The sequence below is a fragment of the Rosa chinensis genome, chromosome 2 (genome assembly GCF_002994745.2).
Source record: "Rosa chinensis cultivar Old Blush chromosome 2, RchiOBHm-V2, whole genome shotgun sequence".
Lineage (NCBI taxonomy): Eukaryota > Viridiplantae > Streptophyta > Magnoliopsida > Rosales > Rosaceae > Rosa > Rosa chinensis.
Genome location: NC_037089.1, coordinates 57924427 through 57942972, shown reverse-complemented (window position 1 = coordinate 57942972; position 18546 = coordinate 57924427). Strand labels below are relative to the sequence as shown.

Sequence of the window (18546 nt, the reverse complement as noted above, 5' to 3'; positions counted from 1 at the left end):
GGTAAAAAAAAATAAATGGAAATTCTTTTCTTTTCTAAGAAAAATGTTTCTTGTTCCAAAAAAAAATGTTTGTTCAAATTTTGTTATTATTCTAATGTCGTTAATTCATTTTTTCCTTTTTATCGTGAGAAGAATTAAAACTGTTTTAACAAGAATTTTTTTTTCCCTCACAATTGACACAACTAATACTCAAAATTCGAATCTGCAATTTCTTTCACACAAGTCGTGTTCATGAACCATCATGTTAATCTCGCATAAATTATTGTTGCGATTATCATTAGTATTTTAAACTAATACTCAAAATCTAAGCTCCATCTATGTGTGAAATTTAATCATCATATATATTGCCGTTAAATAATGATAGAAAAAAAACAATTTGTGAATTAATTCATAATAAATTTCTAGATCAGACACTTCATTTGATTTTTCAAAAGTAACACGATCAATCTTGGTGTCCCCGTAACTAGGTGGAAGATGACTTGGTATGTAAATTATCCTTTTGGGTGAATATCACTCGTAAACCAAAAATAATAATTATGAATATCACACAGTATACACACACACACACACACACACACACACATATATATATTGTTAGTAGTAGGCTAGTAGCACGTGCGTACAAGTGACTGAGGCGTGAGCGTACGTGACGCCACATAAAATTGTCAAAAGATTTCCCCAGATGTGTCTTCACCGAGAAGACACCTAATACTTGTGGTCCCAGAACAGCAACACACGTGGGCTCAGTTCACTAAATGTAGCACCAAATTCAGGGCAGGACAAGATAGTCCATATCACTCTGCGACAGAAGAGTGATTAGAAGAGTTTTAAATAATTCGAGTAATGTTGTAGGAGAATTGTAATTGTGTATATTATTGATAATAGGAGCCCTTTAAATAGGGAGTTACAAGGTACCCAAAAGGTAATAGAATCCAAATACAATTGAATACCTAGAATACTTTCCATTACAACTCTAACCCTAGTTTGTAGAGGCACACATTATGTCGACATCCTTCAACACTCCCCCTTATGCCGCGCAAACTTGGTGATGACGCTTTGATTGTTGCCTCGTTAAAAACCTTGCCATGTAACAAAAACCCTGTGGGACAAAAATAACACTGGTCGAAGGACAAAAAGAGCACAACACGTCCTTCACTCTTCGAGATCGAACATGTAGACATCATGCCTCCCCCTGATGTCAATATCTCCCCCTGATTGCTACAATCATGGGAGTTCGGATAACTTTCTCAATCTGATGCTCTTCACATGTTTCTCGAAGGTGGATTTAGGTAACGACTTAGTAAATAAGTCTGCTACATTATCCTCTTATCGGATCTGGTTCACTTCAATATTTAGAAGTGCTTGTTGTCATTTTGATGGAGGGGAGGAGGAGCACGGAAGGTGGCATTTTGCCTCTCTCTGTAGGGATAGAACAAACTCATATCAATCGTACCTCTCAAATATCGAAAGATTGTCTTTATACCAATCTAATGGTGTTGCGTTGGCGTAGGGCTATATCTAGCCAACAAGTTCATAACAATTGAGGTGTCCGGTCTTGTATTGTGCTTAGTACAATAATGCGCCTATTGTACATAAGTAAGCACTTCTGCTATTAACACGTCTTCGTCATCATCCCTGGGACGAAACGGATCCCTTTTAGGGCCAAGACTACAGACGACCATGGGAGTGAATTTTTGACTTTATCAAAATGCCGAAGCATCTATTGACACGGTATACAAGTTCTGAATCTAGACAAAACCGTGTTCTCCCAAGGTCCTTCCTCTCAAACTCGGGTTTCAGGTGTTCAGCGGTTTCACTTAACTCTCAAGGGTTCCAATTATGTTTATCAACATAAACCGCGACAATTGCAAATCCGGAACTTGTCATGGAAACGCGTGGGCATAGTTCATCATATCCCTTCCCAATCAAGTAGTCATTTTAGTGAGCATGCATTTCAACCCCGTTGCAAATACGCTTCGTGGTCTAGAGCCACTTGGCTTGGGTAAATGAAGTCCATAAGAACCTTCATTATATTCCGTATCTAGATCCCCATAGAGATACGTAGTGACCACATTCGTAAGTTGCATGTTCAGTTATTTGGAAACTACCAAACTGACAAGGTAGTGGAGTGCAATGACATCCATTACGAGAGAATATGTCTTCTCGTAGTTGATTCCAGGGCGTTGCGAGAAACCTTGCGCCATAAGGCGAGATTACCATCTCTTTTTCTCATTACTCTATCTAATGAATACCTATTAATGTCAATAGGTTTTATGTTAAGAGGTGTTGGCATCTCAGACCCGAAATCCTTCCTCTTCGTTAGTGAATCCAATTCAACCTAGATCGCACCTTTCCATTTAGGCCAATTTTCTCTACGTTGGCATTCTTCAACGGAGTAAGGTTCGATGTCATTGGTCTCAACAATTCCACTTCCTCATGTACACTAGTGTTGTTCGTAGAGATCTCTATATTATCAGGAATTGGTTCTAACATTGAGGCGTCCCCTAACAATGTCTCTTAGACATAACCACAATCCAAAATATTCTCATGAGACGGATTTTGAGTATCAATGATCAATGGATCAAGTTGTGCCAAACTCGCTCTCTTCTTAGGGCGAGAATCCATCGAACTTATGGGTCTCCTACTCTCTCTAGCGGAACCCATGGCCTATGACGCCATTATGCCACCTTTGTGGCGTCACCATACCACCATCCATGGTGGTGTTGCTGTACCCATCTTCTCTGGGTGGCACCATGTCCTCTTGTGGGGACATCAATCCTTGCAGGCATGTTTGCAGCAGGTATATGTGATCTCGTCACTTTTAGGGGATCAAGATGAGATATAGTGGGGACAGACCACGATAATTCCTGTCGTTCCTATTGAACATTGACGTTCTAATCTCCCCCTAACGACGGGAAGACTGTCTCATCAAAGTGACAATTCGCAAATCCAGCGAAATAGAGATCGCCTGTCAAGGGTTTTACGTAGCGGACTTATAGTTGGAGGCCTATGGCCAACACAAATATATATATATATATATATATATATGCATTCATTGCAATGACTCATGTTGATGCGTTGTGGCAGCGCAATTGGTACATAAACCGAGCACTCAAATATGCATAAGTACGAGATATTTAGACTCGAACCCAGTCACTAGCTGTAACGCAAATAAAAGTTGAGTTGATGCTATGAGTCGTAGACAAATGAGCATAGTTGCATGTGATATTGCATAACCCAAGCGGAAATATTGGTGTGCATTACCAAAGTCTGGGCTACCATCGTAGTCTTTTAATGGTGGCTTTTCCGCCAGACCAATTAGGTGTGTATATGGGAATATGATACTTAATATCAATACCCAATGATATGCAATAGTCATCGAAAATTTTCGATGTAAACTCTCTAGCATTATCAAGTCAAATTGACTGAATGGGATGATCTTGGTAGTGATCCCGTAGCCATATGTTATGTGCTAGGAGTGTAGTATAAGCAGCATTATGAGTGGATAATGGCACAACACGTGACCAGAGTGTTTGCGTATCAACCAACACCATAAAACATCTATACGGTCCGCAAGTTGGTTGATGAAATCCACTGAATTCCCTTAGATTCTTTATGAGAATGGAATTATTTCCACAATCTCCTTTGCATAGAGTCTCAATCCTAAATAACAGGCTTTGCAGAACGAAGTATGGGCCTTATAATCAACCAATGAAGGTTTTGGTTAAGCCACAATGTCACAATGGACTTGAGAAGTAGGGAGATGAGTTGAATAAGGGTTTATGGCGTCAATGCCATGTATTTGCCGCAAGAGTAGGCGGCGCCGGCCATGTGTGGCCTGTCTTTTCACAATCATGGCTCCATGAGGCGCATGTGTAGCTCCTCGAACCTATTCTTGGTTCTTACTTTTCTTCGTTCTGAAAATGGATGTCCGTGTAAAGTCTTTAATACACGGATCATCATGCCACAACCTATATGTGTCAGAATCCCATAAGTCGTCTCTCATGACATGGTTGGATTCAATAACTCGAATAGTGGTTGGATACAACCCACAATAGCGACACATAAGTTTCTCTAATACTCATTTATGTCCGTAGTCATTAGAGGTGATGCAAAGGAACTTTGTCCATTCTCATAATGTGTTTCCACATGAAAACCATTGGCTCTTATATAATAAAGTTCGAATTAAGGTATGTCCAAGACATTAAGTAAAAGAATTGACACTTTATTAATAGCCAATGATTACATCAAAGTTTCTTGATCAAATCTAATCCAAATAAAATGAAATGTAGACAAATTGTAGTCACTCAATCCTTTTGGTAATTCCAATTAAATATGACCAGGAAAGTAAGAGGAGAGGTCGGTGGAGCGAGGCTCGCTTAAGTACCACTAATCTCAACTTAGTTTCCTAGACATCATATTTAATTGAGTACGCCCAGTGAGAAAGAGTTAAAACCAAATGTCATCTATTCATTAAGGCACAATTGCCATTACATGATTCTTGAAAAATGAAAGACTATTTAATCAAAATCTGCGGCATCAACATTGTTATTTTCCTCGCCAGATTTGAAGTCCGTAATGATGAGATTGACGTTATTGTCATCTCCATCATCTCCTTCAGCTGCGAGAGGAGCCTCATGCTCTCTCATATCTTTTATACACCTTGTATTGTACAACTTTTGTTTTTTCAGTCGCATTTTAGTGCTTAAACCAATGCTTTGAAGATCCACATCTATAGCATTACCTCACCCATTAATTGAGATGTACCTTGTGCATTTGGACATCTTCTAGGGATGTTGGTGGCGGTACCACCACTACCGGCAGGGCCGGTTTTGCCTCTCCCACGTTGGCCAAAGTTGCCACGTGTCTGCGTATCTAGCGGTTTTCCTTCCTTTGTAGGGCGGTTGTATGGACCCACACGTCCATTTTGTTGTCCCCTAACTTTTAGGGTTCCGCTCCTTGCGCCCTTCTTTCGGTGCATTATTATAGTTCGCCTCGTGAACGCTCTTAGTTCCAACGGGCCTTTGAATTATGGTTTTTCACGAGTATGTTGTCAACTTACTCAGTAACTGACATAAGTTGATGAAACCTCGTAATCCATCTAACATTGCACATAAGCCTATATTGCTTTGCAACCAATAGTGCTGAGACGGGGAAGGTTGAGAGGATTTCTCAATTAATTCATATTTTGTGAGCTCTACTCCACAGAATCTCATTAGTAGTGAGGTGATTCTTGACGTTATTCACCCATCGGTGATAACAAATTAAATGTCATTTGAATCTTGTTTAGTGAAGTCGGGTTTTTGCACGTTTACATTCTACATTCAAAGATGAAGGAGAATAGATTAGTTTCAGAGTAAAAACTTCCACGACAACTAATATAAGGTTTACGAGCCTTAATGCTACCAAAAAACCGATTTCCAAGAATATTTGGATTGGACCGAAACAATGATGTTGATATGGTCAAATTCTCATGCTCACGGATGCTCTTAGTCCGTAGCTTACGAACGCTCTTAGTCCGTAATATTTTTATGCTCACGAACGCTCTTAGTTCGTAAAGCGTGAATCCCCACAATTCCGCTTATTTAAATAATCGAACCATGTTCGTATTATACAAATCCTGCATCAAAATAAGGGAATTTAAAAGACAAGAAAGCAGGAACTTTAATCTCAAAAACTTACTTGTTGATTCGGAGTTTGAGTCACGCGCATGTTGATGCAGGCGTGATGGAGCGAAGCTAATTGAGGAGATGATGAAGCAAGGCTTGCAGCGGTGGTAACGCTTCAATCCTCAGCTAGGATTGCAGTGGCTATTCGATCCTAAGCTAGGATTGCAGTGGCTGTTCGATCCTAAGCAAGGATTGCAGTGGCTGTTCGATCCTACGCTAGGATTGCAGTGGCTGTTCGATCCTAAGCTAGGATTGCAACCGGTTTGCAATCCTGGTTGTGGTAGGCTGGTAGGCCCGTTGCAGGGGCAGCAATAGGCAGCAGCAGCAGCAGTCTTCGGCAGAGAGCAGCAGCGAGCAGGGTGCGACTGGCAGTAGCGAGGGGCAGGCTGCAGGGCTGCAGATGTCACGCCGAGGTTGCGGGGGCAGTAGGCACGCGGGTGCGCAGGTGTGCAGTGTGGGCTGGTATGGAGGTTGCAGGGTGCAGCAGGAGCGGTAGGCTGGTGCGTATGGTGTGCAAGCTGCAGGGTTGCGGCAGTTTTTGGTGAGTAGGGATTTTAGGTTTTTTTTTTCTTTTAGGCTAGGGTTAGGGCTCGTGCTGATAACGTGTTGTAGGAGAATTGTAATTGTGTATATTATTGATAATATGAGCCCTTTAAATAGGGAGTTACAAGGTACCCAAAAGGTAATAGAATCTGAATACAATTGAATACCTAGAGCACTTTCCTATTACAACTCTAACCCTAGTTTGTAGAAGCACACATTATGTCGACATCCTTCAGCAAGTAATTAGAAGAGTTTTGTCTTTAAATGAAAATATGGGAAGAAGAGGAATGTTACTTTCTCTGCGACAGAAAAGAAATTAAGAAGCAATGGGATGATAGAGAGGATGGTTCCATCATGTTGAACTATTTGGGTAGTGTACAAATTCTCATAAACTCACTTCCAAAACACATCAATAATCAAATGAGAAACAAAGAAATATACACCCGATTACTAGATTGAATTTCAAAATTTATAACTATGATCTCTGTTGTAAATTAATGAAAAATGCGATACCAAAAAAGAAAATGGTTCATACATGAGTACATATATAACAGTGTAATAAGCACACAAGTTCTTTTACTCAAGGCATGCGTATGACAATTAAATTACGAGACATGCATGATGATGATGGTGATTTGTTAGGTCATTGATTAATAATAACTGATTATTACCTCAGAGCCGCCGTGGCCATCATACAAACCGAAGTAGTGAACCGACGATTCCTCCGTGACGTACCTACACTCCGGCGCTGTACACCCGCCAACAGAAGCGCAGGGAATTTGCATAAAAGAAGGAACAATGGTAAGGGTGTCTTCCATTTCTCGTCTCCTTCCTATGTTCAAGCTGTAACCCCACGACACGGCCCTGTTCTTCCTCCCCACAAAAACCACCTCGCCGCCATTGCTTCTGCCGCCGCTGCTTTCAGAGGACTCAGTGGCCGCCGCGACGGCTTTGGGTTCTGGTTCAGTGCTTGCACCTTCACTCTTTGGTGAAGCAGCTGCAGATGATGAGCTTTCGGGAATCTCGGCATTGGGGATGAGAGTTTCGAATGGTGTTGGGGTTGGAGAGAGGTTGGTGGTGGTGGTGTTGCCGGAGTCCGTCATTGTCGGCATAGCGGTGGAGTTGTCGTTGGTGATTGGTGCCATTGATGACGAAGAGGGTTAACGAAAGGTAAAGAGGAGAGAGATCGAGTGAGTGCGTGAGTTTAGGTGTTTGTGAGGAAATGAGGGAAGTCAGAGTCTCAGAGATGGTAGAAAAGAAGAGAGACGGTTTGAAAATTTGGAGTTTGAGCAACGCGTGGAAGGCGGGTTGATGGCAAGCGTCTCTTCTCTACGTTGCATGGTCTCTGGGGATGACTTAAGCTTCTTTAGACTCGTTGCAATATTATGTGCATGGACGCCATGGACGACACTTTGGTGATTTTCTATTCACTTTATTACCACTTAGGAGTAAATGTGAACAGAAAAGAAGGAAGACCGATGACAAAGCTAAGTATTAAGAAACGTGTTATCTCTCTGAAGCGTTTCTTCTTATAAAAAAATAATAATAATTTAAAAAATTATAAAAAAAAATCTCTGGAGCTTTTCTTAGGACTTTGTGATAATATTTAAATATGGTGATTTTTCATACTCCCCATGTTTAAACATTTGGATGCACCTTTTCTTCACTTTATAATATTCTTGTAGGTTCTATGTTCTTCTTACTTCTCTTTCTTTCTTTTTTTTTGAAAGGTATTACTTCTCTTTCTCCAAGACTGAAAATATCTTCTGTATTTTATTATCTATAAAAATTATAATATCATGTCCATACATCTTGAAATAGGAAAGTGTTGACAAGTGTACTATGCGATTAGGGTTTATGGTTTAAGAATTATAACGTATTACGTGCGGGGAATTATTACATGGTCCTGGACCTTTTCTCTTCGACCTAATCCTTCGTCTTAGTGCCCCAAATCCTTTAGTTTGGCAAGTATGAATATATATATATATATATATATGCTCTTTGTCATGGATTCAGATATTTCAGATGGAACCTCCACTTTACGATCTTCAAATCAATCTTGCACGCGAAGACTATGAGAAACATGCATTCCGGACCCGGCATTCGCGTCATTTTGTTGTTTGCCAAAATTAGATGATCGAAGAAGGATGCATCATGAGATGAATCGTTAATCTGCTTTTCAGTTTTTCTTCTTTAGCTATGATAACCCAAAAATTGCAAAAGAGAACTATCTTTGTGAATTCATATTCAAGGTGATCGAATTGAACCCCCAGGCGCCAGTTTCAATTTTCACCAACATGCATGTCTTCAACTTTCAGTTCCCCAATTCCATTTTTGACCACAGTATAATAATTTGGACTACAAAAGAAAAAGTGAAAACAAAATAATTAATAAGCATTTAGTCTCAAGAGAAGAACTAATTAAGTAGGAAATCAAAATCCTATTTCTTATTTTCTTTCCCTTCGTTCTCCAACAATATTAGATTTGAGTTAAATTTGATTTTTGAAAATCTATCTTTATTTAATATTAACTATCTGGGTCTTCTTATGGAAGTTGGAAGAGATCGATGAAGAAAACAAGACCGTGGATTTCTCTGTGTTCTAATTGGAATTAATGGAGAAGATGAAGGCTGGGAATAGAGATGAAATAATAGGGCTTGTGTTATAAAAGTTTCCTTTGTTGGGTAGGAAATTGTTGAAGGTAAACGTACATTCCTTTCCCCGGTCTTATAGACGTCCCACAAAGTTGTGCAGTCGGTATGCATATATATGTACGTGAATAACCTACTTTAGTCCAAAACTTTTGCGTGAATGAACTACCACGTAAAAGTAGAAGAGCCATGCAATTACAAACTTTAAGTTCCTATACATCCACTATATATATATATATATGATAGTAAGAGATAGATTTACTCCCAGCCCAGCTCCTCATTCTTGTTCTTCAGTCTCGTTTCTTTCCATATCTTGTTCTCCATCAACTCTCTCTCTATACAGCTTCTGTGTGTGTTGGAATTGTAACGTTTTTTCGTTTCTCTTATCTTCTCTCATTACTCTTCCTTCAATAATCACCGTCCCTATCAGTTTCTCCTATTAGCTTTAGAAACCCACAGGCAACTGAGGATCGATAAGTTCACTATTGATGACCTATGGCCAGAAAACGCTACTCATCAAACTCTAATCCTCATAAATAGTAGATTTAAGTATTAACGTTTGTATCCCAATTCTGGGGAAGACAGGCTTTGCAACCGGAGAAGAATACCTTCTTCATCATCAAGCGTCATATTGGCCACCGGATTCATCCACGTGCTTCCAGAGGCTTTCGACAACTTGACGTTGCCGTGCCTGAAAGAAAACCCACCGGATTAATCCGATGGCGGCCATCACGGCCACAAATATATATTACGGCCATCATAGGGAAATAGGCTGTAATATTGCATTTATATATTACTACTGTCTTATTACAAGGATTCTGTGTCTTATTAAAAAGGATAGTCAAAGTCCGGTGTTAGTGCGAGAGCCACTCAATCTCGACCTTCTGACACAACCGATGACGTTGTTCCTCAAGGGATCAAAACAAATGATCACTTCGTACAGAATCCAAGTTTTCTTTGCCGGATCGTGCTTGCACATAATCAAAGGAGTGTATCCGCCAATTGCTTGTCGAATGGCGTTGAGAAGGTCAGCTTAACGATAGGAGGATCCCGGCGAGATTTGGTGCCCCGGTAAAGCACTATCTGCAATGACTTAAAACAAAGCTTTTCTTTCTCTCATTTGTTTCATTTTGTGATTAGGCATTCCTAAGTTCCTAACTAGTTCTTCTTCTAATTAGTTCGATGAAGCATTTAAAACCATTCTAGAAAGCAATTGGAAGTGTTATGGAAGCGGGTCAAAAAAAAAATTTGGGATCATGAGTACAATAAACATGGAACCTGCACCATCCTTAAAATTCATAATCCTAGCGCTTTTTTCAAAAAAAAAAAAAAAAAAAAGTTATGGTCAGACACTAACGTGCACCCAGTGCTTGATGGATCGGTTTTACCAAATGTTCTGAGCTCCTTTGATGATGTGATGTCCACCATCGAGAGGGGATTTGGAAAAAGGCCAACTGCGTTTATGTTAAAGAATATGCCCGGACAGACCTGCAACAAGTGCGTTTATGTTACGAAAGAATGATAGTCCTCTAGAAGAGAGGACGACGACGACGCATGTTTCTACTTTCAGAGTTTGTGCTCCAGGAAGGCTATAATATAGCAAAAACATAAAGAATAATGTACCATTTATTTAAGAGGGAGGAAATGTTTCCTCACTTTTGTCAAATGTTTCCATCTTATCCTTTTAAGATTGTAATTATGGATCCTAGAAATACTTGTTTTCTTCCTTTATTGACCTGGTAAAACAAAGCTGTAAAGATTAAATTACAGATGCATTTTAAATTGCACCCGATCATCTGCAGAAAGATTTATAAAAGTTCAAATATTAGGTAGGCACCACTTGGTGGAGATATTTTGTATGTCTAATGAATGGTATTAATAGTCTGTGCATTTACGGTGATAACTTATGTATAGAAAATTGATGTATAGTTAAGTGTCTGCATTGAGAATAAATGTATGATTAAGTTAATGCACTGGAAATAAATGTATGGTTAAATTCATGTTGGATCTTTTAGTCTTCCTATGAAGTTACATTCATGGTCTTTTCACTAAAAAGTGTTTCATGGAGGCCCTATGATAACATCAACTATGTTGGGAGTGTTAGCTAAGAATGAGTTTCGGGAGTTTAAGCAATTGCCCTATGCCCACAATGAAGTTTTAACTCTTAGAAATTGTCTCTCTACATATTCTCCGAGCGTAATGGTTATGAACTTATGACGAAGGAATATGGGGTCAAGAAATCTGGTACTGTTTGAGAGCTAGTTGAGGACACCAAGCCTGTGTACATTTTAGAGAATGGTGAATTATTGGTCGCTACAACATTACACCGTTACAGCTGGGCATTATATAATCCGAAGGAAAGGGCATTTAGGAATGTTATTGGAGCAAATGGTGAGGATCCAGATCACTTTCCATATACAGAGAGACTTCAGTTTCGCCACCACTGGCCGACTTAGATGACACCAACTCATATTGATCGACTTGGGGACAACATAAGTCTAAATGGTAGACTATTTTTGTTCTAGATTGTATTGTATATTGGCACTATACAAATCTTTGGGTTGGCCTTGTTCGCTGGTTATTTGTACAGATGTAATGACCAAGTAGTCTATTTACTCCTACCTGATTGTGGCCACGGAGTACAGAGTACCGTGGCTACCCGGTATTCCTGGTACGGAATTGGTTGTCCAGTGTTGCCTTCCAGATACAATTTCTACGAATATCGGTCATATCACACCGGTTTGGAGCAAACAATACCAATATAACATATTTCCAAACAATTTTAGCAAATAGGGCAAAACACGTGATTTCCTAAATCTTTGGAACCAGCAGAAAAGAAAACTGAAAAACCTTGTTCTCTTACTCGAGCAATAACCTAAAACATTATTTATCTTAATGATGACCTTTTCCAATCTACTACCTGAATTGTCAAACTGATAACACAAGTCCTCATAGTGGTGAATAAGACATATATAACATATGTTGACATACAATAACCATGAAGGTCTAAACAATTAACATACATATCTAAAGTTAAACTGCTACTTGTTGAAAACATATTGCTCATGCTATCTAAAAGAGTTTAAGTGACACCTCATGTGTGGTTTTACTTTCCCTCAGTGGACTACTACACAATTATTCATAGTTAATCTACACAAGCCAACATGCACTTTACTACCAAGTTGATTCGATAACAATAACTGCTAGTTGTTTACAGTTAGAAAAATACCTACCCTATGTTATTTATAATTATTTGGGACCATGAAAAAATAATAACAGAACAACATGCCTTAGAGAACCCATATGATTGTACAAAAAGAGAGATGCTGCTTCATTTCCCCTAGTTCAGATTCAGACTGCTTGGATGGCACTGGTCTTGCCCTTGCTTAAGTCTGGTTCACTGGCCGGAGCATTTGGGTGAAATGCCGACTGCCTTGACGGCTCTCCTAATGATGTCAGGGAGAGCGGGGAAGGATTGCTTTGGAGACTCTCGGCCTCTACTAGACTGAGCTGAGACATACCTACTAAAGCATCAACGTTGACAGGTTCCTTGGGAAGCATAGGAACCGGCTTTAAGACCTGCGGATAATGAGAAGCCTCGCCTCCGTTTTCTATTATCAGAGGACCTGCACTTGGCCATACAGGATAAGGATAAGGCAAATACGCTGGGATGAAGCCGGGAATAACTGGCGGGTAACCATTCGGGTACCCATTCAATCCCATTACCGGCTGATTATCGGGTTCTATAATCACTTTTTCTTCTTGTGTGCTTTCCATAGGTCTGCTGCATTCTGAACCAAGGGAAAGATTTAATGAAGGTTTTGAATCTTCAGATTCTCTTTCCTCCTGACAAGAAGGCAGCAAAGCTTGTTCTTCTGGCATGTGAGGTGGATCCATGGCCTGGCAAATAGATACCAGATTAGCTAGTCAACAGAGATTTATTTATTTTTTGGCAAAGACTAACATAAAGTTTTAAATACTCATTATCTTAATCTTTCATATCACGACGTAAGACATCATTCTTTTGAAGAAAGTAATAAGGGATAATCAGATGGGCTCTGAAGAGATGACACACATCTGAATAATAGCTAATCTGCATCACTTTATTGCCACACACACACACACACACAAGATGAGGAAGGTGTCATATAAAAATTAGGTGCCTTTTATATTTTCAGAAATACTTTGGTTTTAGATAGGCAAGTATAAGTAAATAGCAGCATGTGTCTGATTGTGTGCTTGCAGTTGTGTGGAATATACTGGGGGGAAACAAACATAAAAGAAGGACAAACCATGTCAGGGGCCATGTCAAAGAGACTGGAGCGTCTCTTTCTTCTGGTAGAATTACTCTGCCGGATAAAATACTTCTGGGCATGGCTTGCCACCTGAGTAGGAGTCCTAGTCGTTACATAATTTCGCGCTATCCCACGCCAGTCTCCTTTCCCCAATTTTTGAAGACCAATTAGGAACATTCGATGCTCCTCTTCTGTCCATGGAACTCCTGAGAACCAAAGCCAATACAGATAAGTAAAAGCCTACAAATAAGAACACCTAAATTGGGTGAATTATAAAAAAGCAAGAAAAAAAAAACCTAGTTGCGTTTTTATAATCTATTATTCTATCACATCCCACAAGCTGCATGAAATAGAATTTACAATTATTTTAAACCAGCAACCCATCTGTCAACTCAAGCTCCGCTAAGATAACAGAAATAATCTGCATAAGTGAGTTACAGACTTAATGAACTGGGAACCACACCACAAGAACAATCCTTGTTTTGGATTCAGCCTGGGTTGAGCCATTTTCTTGAAAAAGCAAACTAATCTAAATGATCTTGGCTTTCAGAGATTGAAAGCCAAGATCATATATGTAATATTTAAACAGAATATTTCCAGGAGAAATCACCTCAAGTAGAGCAGAGCATGGGGCAAAAAGTTGCCTCCAATTTTGCTCTATAACCCTGATCCAAACCATGTTTGCCAAATGAATCCAATACCAATACATTATCATAAAACTAATGCAAAACCAATTCCTAAAGGTGCAAACTGACATACTTTAAGCTATAAGTTTCACTTCTCTGCTTCGTACAGAATATGATCAAAAGAATTTCATATTCTCAGATAAAGCACAATACAAGTGAACTGGACCAGGTAAGCTTGAACCACTAAATAGTGTCAACCAAAAACATAGTTAGCAGACTCTCCACTCTATACAGCCAATCATGCAGAAAAACGCTTAGATGCAGACTTCTAACGCATACCTAATTGTAGAAATGAACCACTGGCAACTCTAGTTACACTAAATTATATTGAGTGACAGATGGTATAATATTCTGTGCAATCCACTTTGTACCTTGACTCATCAATGATGATAAAAAAGCTTAGCAACTTTCCAATATGCTATCGTAACATTTTGCATTTGACTTCTATCACTGTTTAAAGACTTAAAAGTCTATTACTTCAATGCTTCTAGGTATAAGTAGCCAGATTCTTCTCTGAAAATGCTGCCTTTGGTCTAGCATGTGGGTCATCTAATCCTCAATTGAGAATATGTTTTAGCTTATGTAGGCATAGAAGATACAACCATCCCTGATGGTTGTGAAAAAGATCATTTAAGTCTTAAGTTTCAATGCAATGCGTAAACTGCCTTACACCAAACCAGATATAAAACAAAGAATTATCAGTGACCACCGGAGATTATATTCTAAAAGTTAACTACGGGTAGCAAATGCATACCAACAAAGACCTGAATGTGGGATCATAATGTAGATGAAACACAGATACCCGACGAGCTCCGACTTTCTTCTATAATGTGGGATCATCACGAATATGACTTTCAATCTAACTAAAATGCGTCATTTCATTCTAACTAAAAGACAAGTACAATGACAAGTATGCTAATACATATGAGAAACAAAGAATCGAGACACACAGAAGCAAATTTGATGAACAGAATGAGAAGGTTTTCAATTAAATAAAAAACAGAACATGAACAGAATATGTAACCACAGCATTTTTAATCCAAAACAGTTGTTAAAAAATGATTACTTTGTCTTATATTTCAATCAAAACCCCATCTAATTAAGAAACAGAGCAAAATGAAACTCCTTAAGTTCAATTAAGTTCGAAAAAAAAAAACCTTTTTTACGATCTCCACGGCGATTGCTGGAGGAGGAGGCATGGGCCGGGTCGTCCGACAAGTAACCGTCGCGGACATGAACCGGGTCGTAGCCAGGAGGAGAGTCCGGGTTGGGAGACGAGGATTGGTAGTGCGAGGCCATAGTGGACAAATTGCCCATGCTAGCGCTCTTCTTAATGAAGGAGCCATCCGTCAGCCTAACGCCGAAGAGCTTCACGCCGCCGCCGCCGGCACCTCCGGAAGAGCAGGAGGAGGAGCCACCACCTCCGCCACGCGAGGGGCACGTGCGGGAGTTGTGGCCGTTGTTGCTGCAGTGGGAGCAGCGCCGAGTCATCGCGGGAGAAGTGACTCGGCGGCACCGAGTCAAAGTGATCGCGACTCGTTGATCACAGAAGAGAAGGGAGAAGGAGAATCCGGAGATTGTGTTTTCTGCTTTCCGGGGACGAGAGAGCGTTCTGTGTTTTTTATATGGGGAGGGGAGGGGTAAAATGGGGAGAGCGGAGGGTTTTGGAGTTGAAGTGGAGGACGAGGAAGACGCGGTGGGTGTTGTGGGGCCTGTGTTGTGGCAGTGAGATGACGGTTTTGTCCTCGTCTTGGGATAACGTTTTTTTTTTTCCTCTCGAGGGGTCTCTTTCCTGGATCTTGGTTGGTGTTGGCTTTCGCAATTTTGGGGTGGAATTTGTTTCTCTCATTTTTTTGGTGAGAAAATGTGTGGGTGTTTTTGGATTGAGTGTTCAAATTGTTATTTGGAATATCCTTTTGGAAATATTAAAGATAGTGATGGATAAGGAAGATTGATTATTTGATTATCTATGAATGAGTTGTTTTCTGACCAGAATTCTAATTCATAATCTAATTTTAGTAAATAGAGAATTTTTCCCCATTGAATATTGCATTTATGTAAGAGTGAATGAATGGGGTTAAATATGAAATGAGATATTAGTTTTTATAATTTAATGTTTTTACCTTATTTTACATCTTGATTTTGGCTAAATATGTCAACTTGTATGAGTTGTATCCATTATGTCCATTTCACTAACCAGACGTGTCGATCGGCGTGATAAATATTTTGTTCTTAACTTTGAGTCTAATTCAGTTCCACTTAAAAAATGATCAAATTTACATACCAAATGATTCACACAACATGAGGTGATAGAAAATGTGAAGTGGGACAGTAAAAGGGCCAAAATTTCCTGTTCTTTTCACCTACTCATCTGATATCTAGGAATTTATAGACACTCGTCATTAAACTTAATATTAGAGACTTACAGAGAATTTCTAGCAATGACTTTAAAATGAAGTCTCTAGAAGCGAGGAGTTTCAAATTAATAAGTACATAAATATTTGAAATTTTAGTTGAAACAATTTTTTTAAAACATGCAAGTCATCTAACCGCTGATTTGAAAATCATAATTTTAAAATTTTTATTAGAGCTCTACCTAGAGACTAAAACCTAACATTTGAGTATTAAATTAAGAGTACAAACCTACCAATTATTTGGGCCGCTGTATGATATTTTATTGATCATCCATATGATATCATCCATCACACGGAATAAATTTTATTTACAGATTATGTTCATAGGTTTGATTTGTAGTAGTAAGTTAAGAGTACAAGACTATCAATTATTTGGACTGCTATATTATTATTATTTTTTATCGTTCATCACACGGAACAAATTTCATTCGCAGATCACGTTCATAAGTTTGATTTTGTAGTCGTATGTTACGATTACAAGACTATGAATTATATGGGCCACTATATGATATTTTCTTAATCATTCGTCACACGGAACAAGTTTTATTCACAGATTACGTTCATAGATTTGATTTTGTGGTCGTAAGTTAAGAATATTATCTTTAGACAAAGACTAGAAGTCATTTGTACGGACACGTGATGATAGCATAGGATAATGTGTTTTAAAATTCATACACGGAGACTTTCAACCATAAAGAAAACACGGCTGGCTGGAGACAAAACGAAGCAAAGTCAAGCTTTGCAAGACTAAATGTTTCGATTTCGTCACACAAGATAACACATCGAGTCTTCCTTTTTGATCCTTACCGCATGAAGATGACTAGAAGGGAGAAAAGGAATCAAGTTGCGGGTTGAGTAAGTTATCCTGGTGTCTGGTGGAGACGAACTTCCAGGAATTTCTGAGCCTGACTTTTGGAATCGGATAGAACTATTAATGTGATTGAGGGCATTAGGATTTGAAATTAGCGGTCAAGAGTTTCATTTTGGAAGGAGAATATTAGGTGGAAGCCATTAATGGAATTTATTGGGCCTAGGCTGGTGGGCTCATGTCCCTCTAACTTTCTGTTTTTTGTTTAATTTTATTATGTTTTTCTGGTTCTGGTTTGCAATAAGATCTCACAATAATCTGGTAGGACGTGTTGGGCTTAATGCCCGTCGTCGTGGTCGAGTTTTTTAGTGGAAGGATGAAAACAAATGCTATTGGATCTGTTTTTTGGTGGCAGTTCTTTTCACCCCATACACATAAAGGTTCGCAAATAGGTCTAGACACTGTTGTTGCACGTGAATTGAAACGCAGCTTCTAGTTATACACTAGTACTGTAGCAGTAGTAGTCCTCAAGGAATGAAATATCTGTGAAATCTCGATATATATGTTCTAAAAAAGGGTCTAAGGGGAACTGATCAGATTTTGGCCTAGGCATTGGGGTACTAGGAGTCCGCCCAGACGGGCCAGGCGGGGACTAGGCGGGCTAGGCACTTGGGCTGTGCTAGGTGGTGCTAGGCGCGGACTAGGCGGCCCTAAATCCTAATTTATTCTATATTTTAACTATTTTTATATTTATAATTAATTTGTAGACTTTAAATATTTTTCTTTATATTATTATAGGTCATAAAAATAATTTAAAATTTAAAAAAATAAAAACCGCCTAGACCCCTAGGTGCTAGTCCCCGGATCACTGCCCGACTAGCGCCTAGCGTTTTTTAGAACTTTGATCCTGATATATTCCTTTTTGGAGTGATCAACATATCATAAAGAAAAAATTTGAGATTTTGTCAATATATCATATATTCCACTTATCCTGTTAAATTTTTTTAATTCCCCTTTACCCAAAACACTCTAAGGAAATCTTCCCTAATATTCCATTAAGTTTTTTTCAAAGACTATTTTACCCTCACCCCTTTGTTATTTATAGAGAGAGAGAATGGAAGAGAGAGAAAGCATAAGAGACTTCGCCAGAGTCCAGTCATCGGCCACCGCCCACCGGATTTCTTTGAAAACCTCACCGGAGGTCCCCAAAGAGGTCTTCGGAGATCTCATAAGTTGTCGGGAAGGTTTATTGCTCCCAAATAGACGTCTATTACTCCAATAAACTTGTATTGCCCCTAAAAGAAGGTGAATAAACTTCTATTGCCCCCCAATAAATGTCTATTGAGGGGTAATAGAAGTTTATTAAACCTAGCCAGAAGTCACCAAACAGGTTGTCGGATATCTCATATGGAGCCGAAGAGGTTTATTGCCCCCTGAATAAATCTGTATTGCCTCCCAATAGACGTCTATTGCCCCCCAAT

At 39.2% G+C, this 18546-nt stretch overlaps 2 protein-coding genes across 2 annotated transcripts; both read right to left on the bottom strand.

Moving 5' to 3' along the window:
- Positions 1–6862: 6862 nt before the first annotated feature.
- Positions 6863–7315, bottom strand: LOC121051289 (protein phosphatase 2C 53-like). Its single transcript, XM_040513490.1, has one exon. The coding sequence runs from the start codon at positions 7313–7315 to the stop codon at positions 6863–6865; it is 453 nt and encodes a 150-aa protein (XP_040369424.1).
- Positions 7316–11882: 4567 nt separating this feature from the next.
- On the bottom strand, positions 11883–15463 carry LOC112187288 (transcription factor MYBS3). The gene is made up of 3 exons (XM_024326029.2): positions 15001–15463; positions 13155–13363; positions 11883–12762 (listed from the first exon to the last, which is right to left on the bottom strand). Exons 1-3 carry the CDS (start codon positions 15332–15334, stop codon positions 12214–12216), a joined length of 1092 nt encoding a protein of 363 aa, XP_024181797.1. The 5' UTR covers positions 15335–15463; the 3' UTR covers positions 11883–12213.
- Between the last annotated feature and the right edge of the window lie 3083 nt (positions 15464–18546).